This window comes from Colletes latitarsis, chromosome 3 (assembly GCF_051014445.1).
Source record: "Colletes latitarsis isolate SP2378_abdomen chromosome 3, iyColLati1, whole genome shotgun sequence".
Classification (NCBI taxonomy): Eukaryota; Metazoa; Arthropoda; class Insecta; order Hymenoptera; family Colletidae; genus Colletes; species Colletes latitarsis.
The window spans coordinates 40,291,110-40,313,359 of NC_135136.1; the positions used below are offsets into that span (position 1 = coordinate 40,291,110).

At 32.2% G+C, this 22,250-nt stretch overlaps 3 protein-coding genes across 9 annotated transcripts; all 3 read left to right on the plus strand.

Moving 5' to 3' along the window:
* Positions 1–195: 195 nt before the first annotated feature.
* LOC143340343 (anoctamin-1-like) lies at positions 196–6,423 on the plus strand. 6 transcript variants are annotated; one of them, XM_076762173.1, is made up of 12 exons: positions 214–298; positions 386–460; positions 774–1,141; positions 1,214–1,339; positions 1,399–1,878; positions 2,854–3,247; positions 3,339–3,571; positions 3,666–3,863; positions 3,945–4,374; positions 4,454–4,659; positions 4,739–5,026; positions 5,095–6,423. In XM_076762173.1, exons 3-12 carry the CDS (start codon positions 821–823, stop codon positions 5,377–5,379), a joined length of 2,961 nt encoding a protein of 986 aa, XP_076618288.1. In that variant the 5' UTR covers positions 214–298; positions 386–460; positions 774–820; the 3' UTR covers positions 5,380–6,423. The 6 variants fall into 6 exon arrangements, with proteins under 6 accessions (XP_076618287.1, XP_076618291.1, XP_076618288.1 ...); XM_076762177.1 differs by having other exon boundaries at positions 215–298; positions 828–1,141; XM_076762174.1 differs by having other exon boundaries at positions 240–298; positions 417–460.
* A 522-nt stretch (positions 6,424–6,945) lies between these two features.
* LOC143340203 (sorting and assembly machinery component 50 homolog B) lies at positions 6,946–9,700 on the plus strand. Its single transcript, XM_076761881.1, has 8 exons — positions 6,946–7,169; positions 7,414–7,500; positions 7,622–7,702; positions 7,822–8,040; positions 8,182–8,396; positions 8,464–8,842; positions 8,937–9,231; positions 9,337–9,700. The coding sequence occupies exons 1-8, from the start codon at positions 7,149–7,151 to the stop codon at positions 9,519–9,521; spliced, it is 1,482 nt and encodes a 493-aa protein (XP_076617996.1). The 5' UTR covers positions 6,946–7,148; the 3' UTR covers positions 9,522–9,700.
* A 347-nt stretch (positions 9,701–10,047) lies between these two features.
* Ppp1r15 (Protein phosphatase 1 regulatory subunit 15) lies at positions 10,048–14,475 on the plus strand. Of its 2 annotated transcripts, XM_076762312.1 has the most exons (4): positions 10,048–10,312; positions 10,921–10,984; positions 11,055–12,597; positions 12,671–14,475. In XM_076762312.1, the coding sequence occupies exons 3-4, from the start codon at positions 11,095–11,097 to the stop codon at positions 12,878–12,880; spliced, it is 1,713 nt and encodes a 570-aa protein (XP_076618427.1). In that variant the 5' UTR covers positions 10,048–10,312; positions 10,921–10,984; positions 11,055–11,094; the 3' UTR covers positions 12,881–14,475. The 2 variants fall into 2 exon arrangements, with proteins under 2 accessions (XP_076618427.1, XP_076618426.1); XM_076762311.1 differs by having other exon boundaries at positions 10,921–12,597; positions 12,671–14,473.
* Positions 14,476–22,250: the final 7,775 nt, after the last annotated feature.

Consider the following 22,250-nt stretch of genomic DNA (forward strand, 5'->3'; position numbering starts at 1 on the left):
TAAATCCGATATATTCTATAACCATAATCTTGTATCTTAAAAAATTGTTAACGATATATTCTGAATATCTAAGAGATCTTATGACTATTTAAGTGGCATCGTAATTTACATTTCATAGAACTGATAAATAAATAAATCTTTTATGCAGTAGAAGTTTATGTTGACCGCGTAATCATTTAACGCAATTGTAACTATATACAGTAGCATTTAGTCATCCACACATGACGTATCCATAGCATTAATTTCTTTTTCATCTCTGTAGCATGGATCTAAACACGGTTAACGTGTGTGTATACACGTAAATATACAATAGATTTAATAATAATAAATATAATGCTAAAATAAAATTTTAAAGTACACGTATAGAATTATAATATCGATACAGATGTACGATATCTTATTCTGTATCTTACCAGCATCCGGAACCAAAGATTTTCAATGGAAATATAATGAAAATTCTGTAAGTATATTGTACATTTGAATTATTGCCTTTTCAAAATAACTTTACAAAAATTATGCTTGGTTATGTATAAAATTGAGATTGTAATAGTATTTTTGCTAATCATATTTTATTTTACATATAAATTGCACTTGTACGTTTGTTTGGATAAAATATTTTTTATGTGTTTTATTTTCCAAACAGAGATTATATTACTATAGTACGTGTTTAATTATAAAGTTGTAGCATAGCATTAGTTGTAGTGTATTTGTACAAAATATGTTTAGTATTTTTTTTACAAATTCCTTTGTCTGGCTTGCATGTATAAATGCAGTTTGATTCAAATAAGTAGAATTTGAATACTGATCAATTCAATTAAAAATGGAAGAGGATGATGAAGAAATTTGTACACCATGGATACAGAAGAATAAAAATAATACATCTGAAACTAGTCTATATCGATCGATACAAAGTAATTTAAACACTGGATCTGTGCAAACATTATACCAAAGTGTTCGTAATACCTTGTATAACGATGTTGAAAGTATGAGCAACTTAAACAGTATGCAAAGTGCTATTTCTATGGAAGATCTTCAGCAACTAGATATTGATGATGTGTCAACTGTTAACAATGATGCTAATGTCACAGTTATTGATGGTAGTTGTACAGATTTAAGAAATAGTAGAAGAGGTTCAAAAACAGTGAGTTTAATGATATTCAACAATATATACAAATAAAAATGTATTAATTATAAATTATTGCTTTTTTCACAGGTTTCAAACTCTGAGGGAGCATTTAGTTTATACTTTCGTGATAAAATTCGTACAATTGATTTTATTCTTGTTTGGGATGAATTTGATACAGAAGCTCAAACATATCGTAGTATTGAATACAGACGTGTAAGTGAACATATAAACAAATGATTTTCTATAGTTTGATGTACACTCATAATTCACAGGTGTTTGAAAAGAATCTGGAGAAAGAAGGTTTACAACTGGAATATGAACCAGTGGAACCAAATGGTCTACATTTCATTAAACTACATGCACCACAAGAAGTGTTAAGACGGTATTCTGAAATACTAAAGCTTAGATTACCAATGAAGGAATTACCTGGTTTAACAATTCCTGACAATCGTAGCAATACATTAATCGACGAAGTTAATTCTTTTTTCAATAGAATTATGCAAAAATATTATATCGATAAAACGATTTTTCCGACATTGAAGCATAATTTCACGGCAGTTTATAGCCGTGATAAAGAGTATTTATTTGATTTAGATTCCCCTAACTTCTTTACTGCCGCAACGCGTGCCAGAATTGTGCAATTTATCTTAGATAGGACCAAGTTCACTGAAACCAAACATGACGATTTTGCATTTGGAGTAGAAAGGCTGATATCGGACAGAGCATATGTAGCTGTATATCCTTTACACGATGTAAGTTATATTGTTTCTATCTTGAATAGAATAGATTATTATTGATTAAGATATACTTTTGCTTAAGTTATGCATACGCGTACATTCTTCGTGGAACGTTACCGCTATTCATTACGGAATCCCCGACGTACCGTAATAATAATAAAACATTGTTTTTTTTATTTGCCCACTGTATACTTTGTGCTCACACCCTCTAAACAACCGATTAATCAATGACCGATTTTTATGGGAGGATTCGTAATAAATCGGCAAAGCCTCTTCTTTTAGAATGTAGCCATTCTGTTTGACTTTGTATTGTAAAATAGCTTATAGGATTTTCATGTCTTGTCCTAATCTGCTTTCGTGTACCTGTTCAGATAGAGTATACTTAACTGGAGGGGCATGTATTCGTAGTACAACCATCGAGGGCAATAAAATTACAGTTGGGTATTTAATCTTTACCTGAACCGTCCCATTCTACGAGTACGAAAGAAAGTAGGAAATATAAAACTTTTAAGAATTATTCTATCAGTTGAATAGTAAACAAGTTATCCAGATGGTGTTTCTTAAATGCTTCACTCTTTATAATATTTCTTTTAATTATCGTAATGTGCCGCATTTTACTATGTACCAAGAAGAAGGGTACCATAAAAGTAATTTCCTGTATTCGAACAATGTTTGAAGCGATTGGGGTCTAGCAATAAGCTCGCGCCCTCGAAGGCAGGACACGTATTATACCTGTAGTTTTATAATACCTGTTTTGCCCCTTATACCTGCGCGATTAGGGGACCCTTCGTTAATGCACGGTAATACTAATGTTTCAGAAAAATGGTTGGGATTCTCATTAGTTGAAATATGTCACTAAGTAAACGGTATTTCAATATTTTCTCACCGTTCAACGATTCCTTTAAAATTTGATAGAAACATACTGTCAAAATGAAATAATTAAACGTTGAGCTATCAAATTTGTCTATAATATAATATTTTTATTTTTAGGGCGATCTACAAGCACCAGATTCTATGAGATATCTTTTGTACACAGAGTGGGCAAGTGTACAGAAATGTCTTCATTATCAGCCTTTGGATTATATCAAAGAGTACTTCGGAGTGAAAATCGGACTTTATTTTGCTTGGCTCGGATTTTATACACATATGCTGATACCTGCTTCTATTGTTGGTGTTTTTTGCTTCATATATAGCTGTGTAACGTTATATTCTAACGAACCAAGTGAAGATATTTGTAATCACAATGGTACCATTGAAATGTGTCCGTTGTGTGATCATATTTGCGGATACTGGAATTTGAAAGAAACGTGTCTGCACTCAAGAATTACATATCTATTTGACAACCCATCTACTGTATTTTTTTCTATATTTATGTCATTATGGGGTACGCGATAGTATTATTTTAATAATTATGTTATAAGTACTAACTTTTAAAGCTTTACAGTTATTCTAATTTTATATTTGCTTTTTATTAGCTACGTTATTCTTAGAATTGTGGAAGAGGTATTCGGCGGAAATAACTCATAGATGGGACTTGACTGGTTTAGATGCACAAGAGGAACATCCTCGACCTCAATATTTAGCACGTTTAGCACATATAAAAAAGAAATCCCTTAATATTATTACGAATGCAGAAGAGCCAACTGTTCCATTTTGGAAAATGAGAGTGCCTGCCACGATTCTTAGTTTTTCCGTCGTTTTATTATTGGTACGTTCATTTCGAATAAACGAAGAATTTATTTGTGATAGTCGCTACCATTCTTTTGTAGTAAATTTTTTCTTAATCATATTTCACATTGCAGATTGCAATAGCGATGGCTGCTGTGTTAGGAGTTGTTCTGTATAGAATGTCTGTGTTAACTGCATTAAGTGTTTACGGTCATCCAGTGGTAACAAGTTATGCAATACTCTTTACTACAGCCACTGCAGCTAGTATTAATTTGTGTTGCATCATTGTGTTCAATTGGATTTACGTTTGGTTGGCCGAATATTTAACAGAGGTAGTATTACATAAAAATTAATTTTACAACTATGAACTTTTTTTATTATTTCCTTTGTAATACTTATTTTCATTTTTATAGATCGAACTTCTTCGAACTCAAACTGAATTTGACGATAGTTTAACATTGAAAATATACCTACTTGAATTTGTAAATTATTATGCTTCCATATTTTATATAGCATTTTTTAAAGGAAAATTCATTGGGTACCCAGGAAATTATAAACGTTTTTTTGAGTATCGACAAGAAGAGTGTGGCCCTGGTGGCTGTCTTATGGAGTTATGTATACAATTAAGCATTATTATGATTGGCAAACAAGCCATGAATACGATACTAGAAATGCTCTATCCGTTGTTTTTCAAATGGTTAAATACTTTAAAAGTACATGTTGGAATGAAAACGAAAGATGGGCAAAGAAAGAATGCATCCAAAAAGTACCTTCAATGGATCAAAGACTATAAATTAGTAGAATGGGGTCCAAGGAGTTTATTTCCAGAGTATTTAGAAATGGGTAAATGATAGTAAATTATTATAAACTCGTTATATGTATTTAAATTTAATTTAATTTCCATATCATTAATTTATTGTAGTACTACAATATGGATTTGTTACTATTTTCGTCGCAGCATTTCCATTAGCACCATTTTTCGCATTACTGAATAATATTTTTGAAACGCGACTGGATGCAAAAAAATTATTAAGAATGTACAGAAGGCCAGTAGGACAACGTGTTATAGATATAGGTATATGGTATCGCATTCTTGATTCCATTTCCAAATTGTCCGTTATAACTAATGTAAGTTCAAATATTTATAAAAAGAGATATATTCAATATTCAAGATTACAGTTTGTATTTACAATCGACATTTTTTTAGGCATTCATCATAGCTTTTACATCGAATTTCATACCAAGATTAGTTTATCGAATAACTGTTTCTGAAAATTATTCTCTAGAAGGATTTTTAGAACATTCTCTCTCGAAATTTGACACACGTGATTTAAAAAATGGTACTGAACCATTTCATATTCCTGATCAAGAACAAGTAAAAATATGTAGATATCCAGATTATAGGGAACCACCAAATTCGCCAAATAAATATGAATATACTATTATGTTTTGGCATGTACTAGCTGCCAGATTAGCTTTTATTGTTGTATTTGAAGTATGTTCACATTAATAATGCGTGTACGTGAATTAAGTCCTCGCATTAACGAAATTTATGTTTTTTAGAATATCGTGGCTCTCGTTATGATACTTGTACGATGGTGTATTCCTGATATGAGTCCACAATTACGGGATAATATTCGACGTGAGGCTTATATAACTAATGAAATAATTATTCAACAAGAAGCATCTCGAGCTTGTGGAAGATCAACTGATTTGAACGAAAATACAAATCGGTGGAACAGAGTCATGAGAAATAGTTTATCGAATTCTGAATTTGATTTAGAAATTCATGGAAGCCCTGTGTCTCCTGCTACTACGCGATCACGAGTTGGACCTGCCGCATTATAATAAACGTAGATCTGAGAACTACAATTGTGATACTAGTCTCGATAATATACACTGGTAATAACAGTCACAAGAATCGATAACGCTATTATATCACTTATAATTGGTCATATATTTTGACTAATGAAAGTAAATTATATCAGTCCAAAAAGGAGGAATAATTTCATTACAGAAAGCTTTAACTACTCTTATATCAGGAAAGTATATAATGTTAAAATACTGTTTCTCATTGTACATAAAAAAAAGAGGAATTATAGTAATTTAATTTATATTTGCAAGAATGTTATGCACTATGCATGTTACATTCTTATTATTTGTCAAATTATACGGCCATCCAGAAAGAATACTTATGCCTATGCAAAAATGTTATGCACATATGTATGTACTTTACTCAGCAACTATTGTGATTTTCATAAATTATAAAGTTAAGTTTACAATGAAACGATAAGAAAGGTCTAAGACTTTTTTTATATAAAGTTTATCATTGCATAAAATGCACTTAGGTAATCATTAGCAACGAATCTTATTGTCTACGCGGTAAATTATTTTATTTGATCTACATCGTGAAGTAAAGTGTATTTATATGATATTAATTCAGAATTTAATTTTATAGATCAATTTATAAGTCTTCCTCTTTTTAAAGTTCCTGTAAATCATATTACTATGTGGGACTAACTTTTAAGGATGAATTTACTACATGATATTCAATTTAGATATGATAGTGATTGAGACAAAATTTAGTTTGGTTTGTTTTTCATTTATGTCTCCATGACATATATTTTTATTAATAGTATAGTGAAATCTACCTCTACTATCAATGAATTAATTACATAAATTTGGACTATAATTTTTACAAAATCTATAACCCTTATGTATTTACAATTAAGAAATATATTTTAACATATTCAGCTGCCATGTCTGATGAATATTGATAATGTTATTTTTATGCAATTAATATTATACGATTAATTTTACATACGTACATATATGTAAATGTTATACTTTATATAACAAATGTATTTATGCATTAAATATATACAGCAAGATAAAACACGTATTTTCATTGAAATTATATTCATTATAAAAAAATATAAATTTATCTTTGAAATACATACGTTTACTATAATCCAAAGTACTTTTGGGGGACATCTAAAGGATTTTTGTTTCTTTTTTTTTGCTAACGCCGTCCTATCACTTCGAAACGTAGTAGTAATTTGCGAATATCCTCTTTAAAGATCATGTTTCTTTTGATATACTACACTAAATCGACGTATCACTAATTAGCATTTCTTACAACGTTATAATTACGATAAAAATTGAAATATAGATTTATAAAATGCAATTAGGATTTAGAGCCTTTCCCATTCGTAACTGTTATACCGTAATTACGCTTCTTATAAAAGTTTCAGTCAGGACCTTCATATAACAGAATCCCTTCAATCCCTGACTCTAATTTACAAATGAATTGATAAGTGAAACGTAAATTGAAGTTAATTTACAAATAAATTTTAACATTTTTATTCATTATTTGTGAATAAATTCGCTCAATCCTGATTGCCACATTAGTAAAAACACAGTATTCTAGAGGGCGATATCGCACTACCGGTGATAGCATGTCACACTGCTTTTTCTCTCCTTACTGTTCCGAATAATAAATTTGAAAAATTTACCACTTTTTTTTGTTGTTAAATATTAAAGGGGCCCTGACAAAATTTGGTATAATATTTTAACGTGTCTTTCCATTGAGACGAATAAAATTAATTCCAATTAATATGGGAACTGTTCGCGCAAAGGTAAGCGCTTATTATTAGAAAAGCACCGTATAACCTGAAATTAAGACTATTAATTTACACCATGAGTAATTTCTAATAATAATTTGTGGCACTGTTAGTTTTTGTTTACTATTAAGTTTATATATTTCTATTGATTTTATAGTATGTTCATTTTATGTCTAATACATTTTTTAAACATGCTTTGAATTAATATTTTTGTTAAAATATTTTTTAACAATTTTTTTATGTTTTTTTATCGTTTTAGGAAGCAAATATGTCTGAAAACTCGAATCAAGACTCAAATGATGCTATTCCAAGGGGCAGATATAATTCTAAAATGTCAGATGGTTCTGTAAGTAAAAATTTATGTCTTTATTTAAAAGATAATTTAATGAAGTAATTCTGTGCATTTATTTCTTTAGATATACTATTATTTAGGAAGTACCAATTCATCTAACAATTTTTATTTTCAGTCAGCATATTTCAATTCGGAAAGGGACTTATTAGAGAAAGAAGATACTAAAGAAAAATCTATTGATTTGCAAACAGTAAAGGCACGTTTAAATTTAAGTATATTATTTAAAGCACTATCTATATGTGTAGTATATGCATCAACATTTCAAATTTGAATGTTCCATAAAATAGACTTGTGATAAATTCTTGTATCAAATAGGCAAGAGTTGATAGAATACATGTAGATGGGCTTATGAGAACAAAGGATGACATAATAAAGGCTCAAGTAACAGACCTTTTTAAAGCTCAGGATATGCAAGATGTTATTATACGTGCTTATAAAGTCAAAGGAAAACTTGAAGCTTTAGGATGTTTTAGGAGTATTGGGATTTACATTGATACCAGTCAAGGTCCTCATGCCAGCCCAGAAGGTGTTGAAGTGGGTCTATATAATTTTATACTGATTCAACAAAAAATATATAATTTCTCAGATTTAATTTTTCTTAGTTTGTTATCAAATTATTTGTTTAAAAGTTAACAGATATTCTTATGAGAAACTCTACATTATATTCTATCCTAGATCACTTTTACTGTACGTGAAATGCGGCGGTTGATGGGTGGAATTAATACTATGGTTGGAAATAATGAGGGTTCTGTTATTATTGGAGCAAAGGCACCAAATTTATTTGGAAGAGGGGAACGTCTTCAAATGGAGTATTCTCATGGTACAAAAAGTTCAACTAATATAAATATATCTGCTGTCAAGCCCTTAGTGGATAGTTGGTTTCGTACAGTGTATGTAAAATTGTTTCTCTTTTGACGTTTAATATTTCTATTATTTACAGTTTGTTTTTTTTTTCAGGTTAACTGGTAGTGTGTACAACACAACCAGTGATTTTCCATGGTCTGGTTATCATCAATGTGACAAAGGCCTTCTATTAGATATTGCTCTTAATCCAGATGGAGCAGGTATATTGAAGCATAATTTACAATATGAAGCTACATATAGAAAAATGATTTGCTCCAAACAAGCATCGTTTCGCGTTCGTGAACAGTCTGGTCCAAGTTTAAAGTCTGCATTACGACACATTTGTTCTATTGATAAAAGGGATTCCTTAATATTTCCTACTATGGGAAGTCTCATACAGTTTTCAACAGAAATAGCTGGACTTGGTGGAAACATTGGATTTGTTAAAAATGAACTTATAATGCAATCTAATTGGACCCCGCATGAATGTCTTGCAAGTATCTTTCAATTTAAAGAGTAGATATTAGACCCTTTAATTACTTATGCTTGGCACAATTTATTATTATCATTAAAAAAAATTTAATTAGTCCTTTCAATTGGGTCTGCAATCTGGGCTGCTTCGAGGAATTAACGACAATATGAAAATAAACATAGCTGATCAATTCTTTTTGGGTGGACCAATGAATCTTAGAGGTTTTGATATGAGAGGTTGTGGACCCCGACATGATGGTAATTCGATAGGCGGCGATGCATATTGGGCACTTGCATTGCATTTATATACACCACTGCCGTTCAGACCCGGTCGACACGGTTTTGGGGATCTGTTCAGGTTACATGGTTTTGTGAATGGTGGAAACGTATCAAATTTCACATTTAAATTCGGTACGAGATTTTTCAGAATTATAAATATTTTCTAATTTCATTAATTTATTAATTTAACTTTTTCGGTTGGTATATAAAAAATAATTAAAATTTGATTATTTTCAGCCAACGATTATAAAGAAAACATGAAAATTTTCACAGAAAATGTTCGTTGTTCCGTTGGTGGTGGCATTGCAATGAAGTTGGGAAATGTTGCAAGACTCGAGTTAAATCTAGTTATGCCTTTGTTATTTATCAGAAGCGATGTATTGCAAAAATTCCAATTTGGTATTGGTTTGCAGTACTTGTAAACATTTCTTGCTTTGGGGTAGTAAATTATATATATTGTATTATTTTTTATCTCAATAATGTGAATATAATAAACTACAATTACGATTATAAATTTATTACTATTATGAAACACATTCTAATATCATTCGAAATAAACGAACGAAGCGTTTCCAATAAAAACTAGTACAAATTTGTATAAGCATTTAATAATTATTTTCACTATAAATGGTGTCGTTCTTCTGAATCCTAACATTCTTTAAATGTTTATCGAAACTATGTACACATAGAATAAATACGTTTACTTTTCAATTTGTATTAGACACGCAATATGTACGAATTTCTGCAGAGAAATAAAAAATTTCATCAGTTTCTATATAGTTAAAAATCAAGTACTACAATTTTTCTATCTGTACATAATATCTTGCATTTAATATTTCCTGAGTGCGAGACAAAATTTGTGCGTTGTTTTCAAATGATGCGATCTATCTATATCATTTGATGATAACTTACGCATAAATCATCAACAGTAGCGCCTCCTATGTGCATGAATCATGAGTGTATAAATTAGTTGAAAATGGCTGCTTGAAAATTGTTCTCGAAATGTGTGCTGTAATAATGTGTCATTTTACAATGGAATCCTTTGAAATTATTGAAAAATCAAAGCGAAGTATCGTACCTGAAGCAACAAGATTTATTAAAAATTCTTTGTTCAAGGATAACAAGTGTGTTACAGTAAAGAATCAGCCTTCGTATTGCAAGCAAGATTGTCTACGTGATTGCGGTTGTCACGGTTGTGGAGGCTATAATTGTTGTATGTATGCGTAGAAAAAATATTGTTGTATAGGGTTATTGCATTATAATGTTTGATATTAAATCATAATGTCTAACTGTACCAATGCTGAATATCTTTTTGACTTTGATTGCTTTGTCACTGCGATTTTTTTATATCAACCAATGCACTCGATAAATCCATGGCAAGATCACGTCGTAATTCAAACGTTATATCGATTTGCGAGTATTTCCAAGAATAAAAGAATTAATGGAATGTAATTCGTCACGCAGTTTTATGAATTTTATTACTGCTAAGTAACATGTATATATAGAATATATATTATAAATAATTCTTCCATCCATTGGTAGATGTTGGTCAAGTAATTTGATAAATTTGTAAATACAAATTCTTTTTTATTTATATATTAATATTTAGATGTAATTTTTAAATTATTACTTAAAACACAAGAAAAGAATCACAACTATTCATTTTAAATTTCATCGAGCTTTTGTAAAATATCATTAAAAATCTGCAAATTATCAATCTACAAAAACTTAATGAAATCCAAGTTGGACAATTGAGGTCCTTCCCTTGTTAGAAAAAAAATGCTGAATAATGTTTTTAATACACCACATTTTTTTTTATAGTGCAACATAGAAGATTTATGAGAACTAAGAGAAGTGCTAAAGGAATATCAATCTGTTGAATAAAGTATGCATGTAATTTCAAAATATGCAACTCCTCAAAATTTGGATTCTTTGTCTGAGTTTAATATTTCGAGTTCAACAATACCTTCTGCTTCCATACTTGATGTCTCTTCTATGCAACATCTGCCTTTGAAATTAACAATGGAGAAAATGTTTTCAATGAACAACAGTACATTAAGCATGGAGAATAATATGTCAAGTCCAAAGAAAGAGAACATGCTCCATAGTGTGTTCAATGCTTTCAACACAATATGGGAACGATTTTCCAAAGTGTCTGGTTCCTTTATGGCAAGCATTAATCATCCATTATCAGTAACAGTTGTTCATAATGAAGGTATAATTTCGCACGAATTTTTTAAAAATTTGACAACTAAAAGGGATATGTTGAACACTGATAATGTATACATTCAAGGCACTCAAATAAAGGAATCTTTAAATGTTATTGAAAGTATTCATCATGATATATTTGATGAAAAGAAACCTTATGAAAGCAGAATTTCTAATGAAAATATAAAGGAAAAATTAAATTACAATTACAAATGCAATGAGAACAAAAATAATGATGTAGAAAGATCTGATAAAAATGAGTCTGTTATTACACAAAAGAGTAAAAGTAATTCAATTGATTGTAATTACTTATTACCAACAGAAGAGTCAAACGAAATGTTGGCAGATACTTGTTTATATATAAATACAAACAAACTGCTTGTTGGAAATAATTTCCATAATTATGCAAATATTTGTAATGAAGATACATTTACAAACAAGCAAGTTTCTCATTGCATTAATGATAACGTGAACGAAAAACCAGCGGAGGAAGAATCTTTTTCATCGACATCCAGTTCAAGCATAGTATGCGTTGAGTCGAACAAACAGATTACAGTATCAAATATGTTGACAGATATGTGGCATAAAGTTTGCGACAGTGTGACAGATCGGTTCTATAAGACAGATTTAATTGAATCAGATATATCGATGAAAGGATCACATTCGCCGAAACAACGGCGGAAACTTAACACTATAACAAAGGGCAGAGGTCGAGGCCGAGCAAGATCGCAGCTGAGACGCTCTGGTGTAAGTCAAACTAGACATAGAAAGGAGCGCACTAAGCATGATTTAGAAGTAGACATTGAAAATGATTTCAAAAGTTGGCAAGAATTTGAGATGTATCATACAATAGGAAACAAAGAATTAGAAGACTGTTTTAGATTAGATGAAGACATGATAGACACAGTAGATACAAATAGTTCTATGTCATATACATTTGCTGATGTAGAACCTAAAGTTCAAAAGCCAAAGATATACAAGATGGTTGATCAAGATAAATCTAAATTTTCCACAAAAATGAGATGCATGCCTGAGTGCAGGGAAGGGATAAATGCATTTCATGAAGATTGTGTTGAGAATAGATACAATTCTCAGAGAAAGACTTTTCGACCACGTCTAATGTCAGAAAGTTCGATTAACTCAGAAGATAGTTACTGTATCGTATTTGAAACAGAATCTGAAGTAACTTACAGAAGTGATCTTGAGGACAGTGATGAAAGTGATATGGATGAAACCAGCGAAGATGAAGATAAATGCAAGGATAAAGAATCTGGATTTCCAGTTCAAAAAGTAAATAGTTATTTACATCTCCGAATTGTTTCTTTTAATTCCGAAATCATAAACATTAAGATTTTTATTGTAGGTAAAGTTTAATCTAAAGCCAATTGTTCACACAATGGTACATTGGGACTATGCATACCGTGCTGCTAGAAGAGGACCATGGGAGGAAATGGCTAGAGATAGGGAACGATTTAAAGGTCGTATAAATTGCATAGAACGTGTTCTTAACCCCATATTATCTAACCAACATCGAACTCACATTTGGCAAGAACGATTTGCAATTACCGAATGAAACTTGTATTCGTGATACTTGTAAGGTAATTCAACGGTATGCGTTGTAGCAGAAGAGATGATGTATTATAGTAAGAGAATATGTATTATTACAGTAGGGGTGTTCAACCTAACTGTATAATATGTCTTCCTGGATGACAACAGAGGCTGTGAATAAATAGCGTAGACATTTGTTTTAAGATATTTTTCATTACAATAGTACAAGTAAATTTATCATTGTTTGTGCTATTACATTGTTTCTTAGACAGTACATATTTGTCTTCGTTATAAATTTTTAAAAGTGTAAGCTTTAGATTCTTGTCAGTGACCATTATTTCAGAAAATGCTAAGGTTTACTTTATGCACTACATGAATTATATTAAATGATAAATATGATTGTAATAGTAGTAATTATATTAGTAATAATTAATTTGATTATATTTTATTAAAGAAAGATAAAAACATCATATTGTATCACTTAATATAATTTAAACTGTGTCATTGTAAATATAACGTATTTAACGAATAATAAATATAAAAATTTAAGTTACACTAGCATTTTTCAGAAATATTTTTGTGAAGTAGCTGTATACAAGATCAGTTTAAATATTTCTGTAGTATATACATACATAATTAGATAAATTAGTAGTCATCACTAGTCATTAAATCTGAATAAATTAACAATTTTTTTTTAATATGTTGAAAGAAGTTTAGTGGAAGGTGTTAATTATTCATATTTCTCTTGTTTAGTATGTGCCATCATCTCTTCTTCTATACACTTGTTTTATGCCAAAACAGAAATCTTATGATCATACATTTTCAACAATTAAATAAATTGTAGAATACATGCACTCTACAAATACATGAATTAGAATTACATAATTTAAACTACACATGTTTAAGACATTTCCATTGCATATAATACATGTTAGATTTTGTATGAAACAACTTAAATATACCCTCTTTGCATTAACAATTTACAGTGAGATAAAATTAAGTGGATATTATGTGATAAATTGTACCAACGTATTTTGCAATGAAAACTATAGATTGCAATCAAAATTGTATGATAAAATTTTGTATACAAATATTAACATACTTTAAACATGCCTTTAATGTGAGACATATGTCTATATTAGGTAAAGATATTTGAGATATTTTCTTTGACTTAAAAAATTTCTTATTATGAAATTTAACTAGAAACCATAACATTTTTAGTATAATGATATTTAATTATAAAGTAAAGTTTTAGTTCAGAACTCAATGTATGTTTGAATATATATATATAAATAATATTCATTTTGTTTACTATTCATTCAGATATATTAATTTCTCCAATTTTTTTCTTTGTTTTTTTTTAAAACATTAAATATGTGTATCAGTTAATAGGTTGTATATTTTACTATGATGTAAATTTATTATGTACAATATGTAGTTAAAATACTAATAATTAATATATGTACATACCATACTAATAATGTATTATATATATACATATAACATTGTACTTTAAAATGTCTAATTGAATTATATTAATTTCCTTCTTATAATAATTTAATATAGTTTAGATTTATTGTAATTTTCAATGTACACAAAAATGTGTACAAATGAAAATTAATCCTTATTAATGGTTGCATTCAGTTAATGTTTATTAGGGGTTACTGTGAAATTATAAAAATTACATATGTATTTAACATATAAAATAAACAATATATGTATATATTTAATTAAAATAAATGTATTCATCTGTTTTGTAACAGTCTATAAAATTTCTTTTTTTTATTACTCAAATGAAATAAAATGCTTTCAAAGAGTATTTGTTGAACAGTTGTATTTATTTCCCATTTTCAAAAGAAATGATTCTTTAATCTTTGTTATGTATAACTGATTTTACTATTTGTACTTAGATGCACATATTTATAATATAATATTGTATAAACATACATGAATTTATGAAAGAAGAATTTAGTGGCATATGGTAAGTCTAATAGTATTAATTTACCTGTCATGAGTAACTTGAGAAGTTTCTCAGAACCTAACAATGAAGTAATAATACAATTTGAATTATGCCAAGGGCAAGTTACATGATTGCAAGTACTTGATTGGTGGTCAGAAAACTAACGTTGCATTTACGAACCCTACTCCTTAATTGTGCACCTGCGGATCTATTTTGAAAAACAATATTCTTTCGACACACAGTCGTTTCGCGGTTGCGAGGCAATAAATACGGTGATTTCTAATAACGAATGATTTTATAGGTTACCGAGATGAAACATCAAACAGCTACTTTTCCTTTTTATTTCGTTATAATTATAGCTTTGGAAAATGCTACATTTAGCAGAAGTTCAGTTTAAGAACGATTGATTATGCGTCGCAATTCAATCTCATGAAAATTAATTTATATAGTGATTTAAAAATGTTTACCCTCACACACACACGCTCACACTGGTTACGAAAAGGGATCCTTCCATTAGTTGATACTGATAGCATAATTAAAATAACGTATGAATGACCAGAGTTACTGTAATAATTTATGTAGTTTCATGACCGAGATGCATATTTGTACGAAGCATTGCGACGATCGAGCACAGTATTCCAACGGTATATTCACCATTGTTCGAGAAATTGCTGAAAGTCCAACGAAAAGAACTGATACCCTAGTAACTGAACCGGAAGAGGATTGGCACGATTTTAACTGGATGATTGTCGCAATGGAAACAATTTCAATTGTTCCTTACAACTGAATTATTCTAATCACGAATAATTGCGAGCAATAACGTTGTTATTATTGCTAATAGTGGGTAGCATTATTAATGATATTCGCATCCGAATAGATGGTATAATGATTTTCAAGTAGTCATGATTGAACCTATAATTTGATTCTACAACTTACTAGAGGCTTCGTTAAAAAGTTATTAACAATTAAATTCAAAAATTTCAAATCGTTCTGGAAAAATTATTTTCAGTTGCGGGGGTTAATTACAATCATTTTTGGTGAATAGACATACCCCCGAAATCTTGCGCATTTTCGAGAAAAAAATTCAATACGGTCGGAACTTTAAACGTTAATAACTGTTTAACGAAGCCTTCATCAACAAATTGGTATTCTTGATTTTCGTTAATGTTTACCAATTGGGTATCGTCTGTTTATCTTTTTTCAAATAATAATTATTCATCATATCGGTAACGTCATTTAGAAAGATATTGTAATTTTTTATGCCAGTAAAATATAAAATTCGATAAAGACGTTGGACGAAAAACCAAAAAATAATTAAATTTTTATCTACAGGTTTAGTATTTCTTCTTATTATGATCTGTTAAATAACGATGGTCATCCATTTTTTTGTAATGTAATTAAAGCACTCCTTTTTTTATTGAAAGTTATTTGTATCGCGAGTTCAACGACGCGCATCAGAGGGCGATTCTAACGAGCTTGTCACCTCTTGCAACATCGTTTTCTTGGTTGTGATTTCACGCGGCACCTTTGTGTCTGCTGTTTGAAGAGAGAGAGAAAAAATCGTCGCTACTATTCAAGGATTATTCCATGCGATCTGCTTTCACCTTTTCACGATCGCCGATGCCGGAGGTGTAGAGAACCAGTTGTGAGGCCTCGTAACGCACCGCATAAAATTCTGAGTTCGAGATAAAATTTTAGAAGGTCCTCCTGACACGTCCGGTTAGATAATGCGGTTGTTCTAGTTACTAAGTTAACATCGACGACAAGATATTTATGTTCGGTAATACGGATCATGCTTTTTAGCCTTTCTTGAGTCGTGTATGGTCTGTCGGACCTGTCTTCAAGCGTAACTAATTGATGTGCCTACATATGTACATATACATATACATGTTTGCTGGATGAATTTCTTTTCTTTTCGTAGTTCAGACAGCTATACAACTAACGGAGTCCATTGGAGTCTTCGGAACAGTCTTCTGATCCGAATCCACTTGATTTTTACTTGTGGAGCCATTTGACGAAGAACACCTGATGATATTTTCTAGTGAAAACTGAAGATTTCGAACCTCATTCCTGACCACTCAAAATATCCACGTCAAAATGAGTTGTTCGTCACGCCTGGAAAACATTGAATCGAATAAACCGTTCACATAAAAACATTTACATTAATTCGAGAACCCGTACGCTATAAATTTCGGCTGAAGTTTTCTTTTACGGAATCTGTACTATATGTATACTGAATACGCATAAACGTGAACATAACATTGACGTAATGCAAAATTTTTAAGTACAGTTATAACAAAAATTTATAATTACGATATAATTTAACTAGATCATAACGCTACACGCATTAACGCCAGAATGCAACGTTGTCCGGTATAACTCGGCTGTTAAAAATTACATCATCCGCATATCCGGCACGAATTCACGTTTGTTTTGCTTGTACGAACAACAGGAACGTGGTTCGGGGCATCGGTGTATTTCGCAATGGCTTTCTTACAGGCATTGAACGACGGAGTGTTGTAAAACTGAAACTAACAGAAGACGAACTAGTCTACTTGTTACTTCGTTATTAAATACAGAGTTTTTCCCAATGCCCTTTCACCACGGGGTTGCCACTCTTTGGCGCGACTAGGTAAACGGTCTTCACGATAAAGAACTTCGTTATCAAAATCACGTTTAATTAATTTATGAAGTCACCGCCTTCTTGACGCACATAATACTTAAGATAGAACACATCAGAACTTCGATATCACATATAAAACTCGTAGTATGTTAGCACGTCGTCTGTACGTAACTGTAAATACATATATTTAAAAGCACAATTCAGTGAATTCTTTCAGTATTAATTTCCTGCGTAGAGCGCGATACGTTTCGCGTCTCAACAATCCCTACACTTGTTAATTACGTTCCAGTGTCCATCTGAAAAGAAATAACCACGTAGTTGTTTACGGATTTCTTTCCGATGTCCTCGAGTATGTTTGGTTTAGCCACGAGGTTCAACCCGTTGGTTTCCTTTCCAATCTTTGCCTTGTCGTTCGATTTCACCAGCGACTACGTCTTTATCTTCGCCAGAGCTTCCGCCAAAACTCCTCCTCTCGCTTTCTCTACCGACGACTCTTCAGCGATCGTGAGTTTCTCCCCAATGGCTGACGAAAATGACGCCGCTTGTTTAGACCTCAATCGCGCGATAGAAAAGGAGAAACTCCGTTAGCAGCTACATTCTCGAAACCCTTGTGATTTTCCACCTTCGAGTCGGTCAATAAATCCGACGGGCAGCGTGTCCCTTCCGTCATTGTTATTCGCGAACGCGGTTCATAAATTTGTTCATTCCAAGCAACGAAACATACACTCCGCGACGAAAAGATAGCATAATATGTAATTTTCTCAATCATCGTAAATGCCATTGAATAATAATAATTGGGAACTATGCAGATTAAATACGACATAAGACTTAAATCCGAACAAATTCAATAAGTTAATCGAACGATGACATACTGACAGTAACAATAAATCACGTACACGTGTCAGCGGTCGGTAACGGCTGGCAATTTCTGATGCTCCACCACATCCCGACCGAACAAGCTTTGCACTCGTTACAGTGGGTGGGACTGAGCTTTCGTGAACCTAACTGAGACCTATGGAAACATAGACTAGAGGTGACGAACTGGAGCCTATGGGCTATATTGAATCCTTGTTCCCACTTACTTGGCTCATAGACCTATAGAAAAGCGAATACCTGAAAGAGAATTTCGCCAAATTAATCTCTTATCAACTGAATTTATCGCAGAATGAAACGGTGAAAGTCAATTAGTTGCGCACGATACAAATCTGTATCATGTTTCTACATAATAAGTAGAAACGACAAACAATAAGTAAAGACCATTTGCAATCCAGTCATAAGATAACATTAATCATTTATACGCACGATTTGAACATTCTGAATTATGGAAATTTGGATGGAGTTTCCGTGTTTCTTTATTGTTGGCGAATGTATATAACAATTGAGCAGTACTCGAGGCAGTATTTTCCACGAAAAAAGAATTTAAAGATCATGTTACGCTTTCACGAGTTACAATAATTTGTAGTCTCGCACAAGCTGTACACAAATATGTTCGAGTTCTGCAACGAAAAACGGAAAATTAAGAATAATTTACGATATGAATGCGCGTTCTTCTAGATGTAAATCATTAAAATCGAAAGGCCCTTAAAATCGAAGTTTACGGTGACCAATGCCAAGGTGGTGTCGAGAAATACTGAAGATCTCTCGAGGAACGCTGCAGCCGCGAACTTGCGAACGACCTTGTAGCCGGAGAAAGTAACCGAGCTCATGTAGACGGAAGTCTAAGACTAAGTCTAAGCCTAAGCAAAAACCGACACAGCAGCCAAAGTAACGATCGCCGTTTTCAGCGTAGTCAGAACAACCATGGAAGCTGAAGAAGAGGTCGTCATCGTGGAAGGTGTGAAACTGAGAGCTATTGCTTTGACAATAACCGCCCGCACGACCTACCTACGACCTCCGCTTCGCGCGGAACACAAGTCTTTGTAGCGGAGGCCATGGAAATCGCGGAGGCGACAGTAAAAAAAGTTACGTGGGCACGACAATGATCAAAGTATAGCGAAATATCCGTATCCGCGATTTGTTATATGTTGATCACATATCCGAACAACTCAATAGTTACTAGCGTTGTGTGAGTCATATCGTAGCATGCAAATGTAACGGCCCAAAAACTTTGTGGTTTGTACTCAACGAGGGTATTGCTTAATAGATCACTCGAAACTGACTTCATTAAACTACCATATACAACGTTCTATCAAGTATACCTATCTTGAAACACGAGGAACACGGACCTGCTGAAGTGGTGTCCGACGAAGCACGAGGAATGCGACTAACCGAGTCTAACCGAGCGAGGCGACGAAGTTAGGGCAAGTTCAACCGTGATACGCATGCGTTTTCGAACCAACGAATATCCTAGAATTGGAAGAAGCAGTCGTTAACAGGATAATAAAATCGATTTACGTACAAATCATAATTGTAAGGATGACAAACTCTTGCAGCAAATGAATGCGCGTTTACCTTTTTCTTCCCCGTACCTTTCTCTTTGCCCTACCAGACATAAAGTCATCACCACATGGAGATGAAAGGTAGTCTGGCACGCAGCTAAACGTTAACGCTCTCGGTTACGCGTTGTTTAAACTTACTACTGTATATGCACAATACAAATTATGCACACCAAACCTGAAACAGCTTTAAAAGAAACGTTTACCTTTGGAATTGATACAAAAATGAATTGTCTATTTTCCATATATTCGGATATATGACAGACTTTAACGTTTAAAATAACCCGAACTTGTTCCTAACTAATGATTCAAAAGGTTACAAACGCTTCGCTTGGGATAAGGATGCCAGTGGGCAACTTTCCCTTTCTTCTTCACTTTCCTACTGCATGATTTTACTGTACGATACCGTTGGATAATTTCATCTTGCTAATTAGATTCCAGACGAATAAAATATAACCATGCAAGTGTTGCAAAGCTATCCGACACTATTGCGTTTGAAGATACTTATGTACAGGTTGATCAAGAATTAGGTGATCTTTAAGAATGTATTTTACGTATTATAATAGAAGTAGTTAGGAACACTAATTATTTACGGTAGAGTTTTGCGAAAGTGCCTAGAAAGTTCTTAGAAGTTTGATTTTAGTACAAGTATTAACTCTTCCTTCCTCCTGGTACAATCATAGGTTGACTTATCTGATTACGATGGACGAACAAAGAAGATGGTAATAAAACTTGTATATCTAAGCTTTTATAAAAATTTACGTCCTATTTTTGCACTGTAACTGTATATTTATCTCTGCATCTTCGTATAACGTATTTAATCTATCTTGATTATATAAACTGATTCATGAAAATGATTCGTATATTGTGTGCAACTCTGGTGCAACGGAACCATATTGTTATTACTGTAAGGTAATTACCGAACGGTATCATTAAAGTTTCTCGAAAATTCGATCATAATCGTATTGCATGAACTTATTACGCAAACGTTATTAACCGTAAGACGTTCAACCTTAATTCCTTCCTATTTTTTGTTTCAAATAGCCCGGAAGAAACTCTCTACGGCATTATTATTACTTATATCGGTCGAACGATTGCTGGTAGCCGTGTGTACAACAGAAGACCGTTAATTAACAAACTACTTTAACTTTAAAAGCAACGAAAGTTAGCAAAAAGTACAAATTGTAGCCCAACCAGGAAAAAACAATTGCCGTCAAAACAGCGATACGCTTTTACAAGCGTCTGCAATCGTTTGGCACAGTTTCGTGTTTAAAGAAGTTAATTCGTACATATAATTGTAAATAAACTGAATAGCAATACATTTTTATTTACAGATCCTTCTAATATTCGACCTGTATCATTCAATTTCCTTGTCGTTGCTACGCATAAATAACAGCATTGAGTAGATCTATTGGCTGTCGCTGCATTACTTTACCTATCAATCATAGTAAATTGCATGTTATGAAACATATGAATTTCTTTTCCTTCGGTTACAAGATTGTTGGAAGAAGTGATTTTATAATTCTCCGTATATTTATATGTATGTCCGTAAAGTAATTTCCGTCAAGTCTTTAATACAACGAATCCTAGTTTAAATCTTTTACTTAATTCAAAGAAAGGCTTCGGAGATTGTCTACAAAAAATTACGATGTATATAGAAATTTAACTTGTAGTGTTTAATCAACCTATCTTTTTCCCTGCAGTGTAATCCCCGAAGAAATTCAGTCGTTACTCATCGCGAAAAGCGCGAACGCGTCACGTGTAAATATGACAAAACGAGGCACGAAAGGGAAAACGAGTTCGTCCAGACTCTTCCTTGTGCAATACGCTTCGAGTCGCGTGACGCAGTCACGAATGTCGCCGATTGCCTTTGTTTATCTGTCCCAAATTGGGCACACACAAACGAATTGTAATATATGTATAGAATATAACACGCGATATTGGAAAACCTTGGCGGCGCAAAAACAGTATTACATTGATATTCAATTTGAATCGATTCAACTCGAGGTTCTGCATGAATAAATGTAATTCAATTAAGAGGATGAAAGTGGCGTCACAACAGGCCCGACCGAAAGACGGGACCGAGAAAAAAGAAAAGAACAAACAGTCTGTGAATTGAACCGGTAACCCACTTCGTCATATGTATCGCGGATAAGTGAAATGCATTGGTCGTGGATCCGATTCGATTTACATATTTCGATAGTGTGTGAGAGGAGCCGCATCAGGTGACACCTCCGATAAAAAAAAAAAACCTGACCGCGATAATATGCTTGCTAATACAAACGCTTGGTCGCCGCTAGTGGAGAGGATGCAGTATTCGAAAATTCACTATTCGTTAAGGAAGAAATGGCAACCACTCGATTGGATACGCTTTCTT

Excerpts from the sequence above, each read along its gene's own strand:
- LOC143340343 (XM_076762172.1), top strand. The coding sequence starts at position 821 with ATGGAAGAGGATGATGAAGAAATTTGTACACCATGGATACAGAAGAAT. Across the intron at positions 1,340-1,398 it reads GTAGTATTGAATACAGACGT|GTGTTTGAAAAGAATCTGGA; the intron begins GTAAGTGAACAT and ends CATAATTCACAG. Across the intron at positions 3,864-3,944 it reads TGGCCGAATATTTAACAGAG|ATCGAACTTCTTCGAACTCA; the intron begins GTAGTATTACAT and ends TCATTTTTATAG.
- LOC143340203 (XM_076761881.1), top strand. The coding sequence starts at position 7,149 with ATGGGAACTGTTCGCGCAAAG. Across the intron at positions 7,501-7,621 it reads CTAAAATGTCAGATGGTTCT|TCAGCATATTTCAATTCGGA; the intron begins GTAAGTAAAAAT and ends TTTTATTTTCAG. Across the intron at positions 7,703-7,821 it reads TTGATTTGCAAACAGTAAAG|GCAAGAGTTGATAGAATACA; the intron begins GCACGTTTAAAT and ends TGTATCAAATAG.
- Ppp1r15 (XM_076762311.1), top strand. The coding sequence starts at position 10,987 with ATGCATGTAATTTCAAAATATGCAACTCCTCAAAATTTGGATTCTTTG. Across the intron at positions 12,598-12,670 it reads CTGGATTTCCAGTTCAAAAA|GTAAAGTTTAATCTAAAGCC; the intron begins GTAAATAGTTAT and ends TTTTTATTGTAG.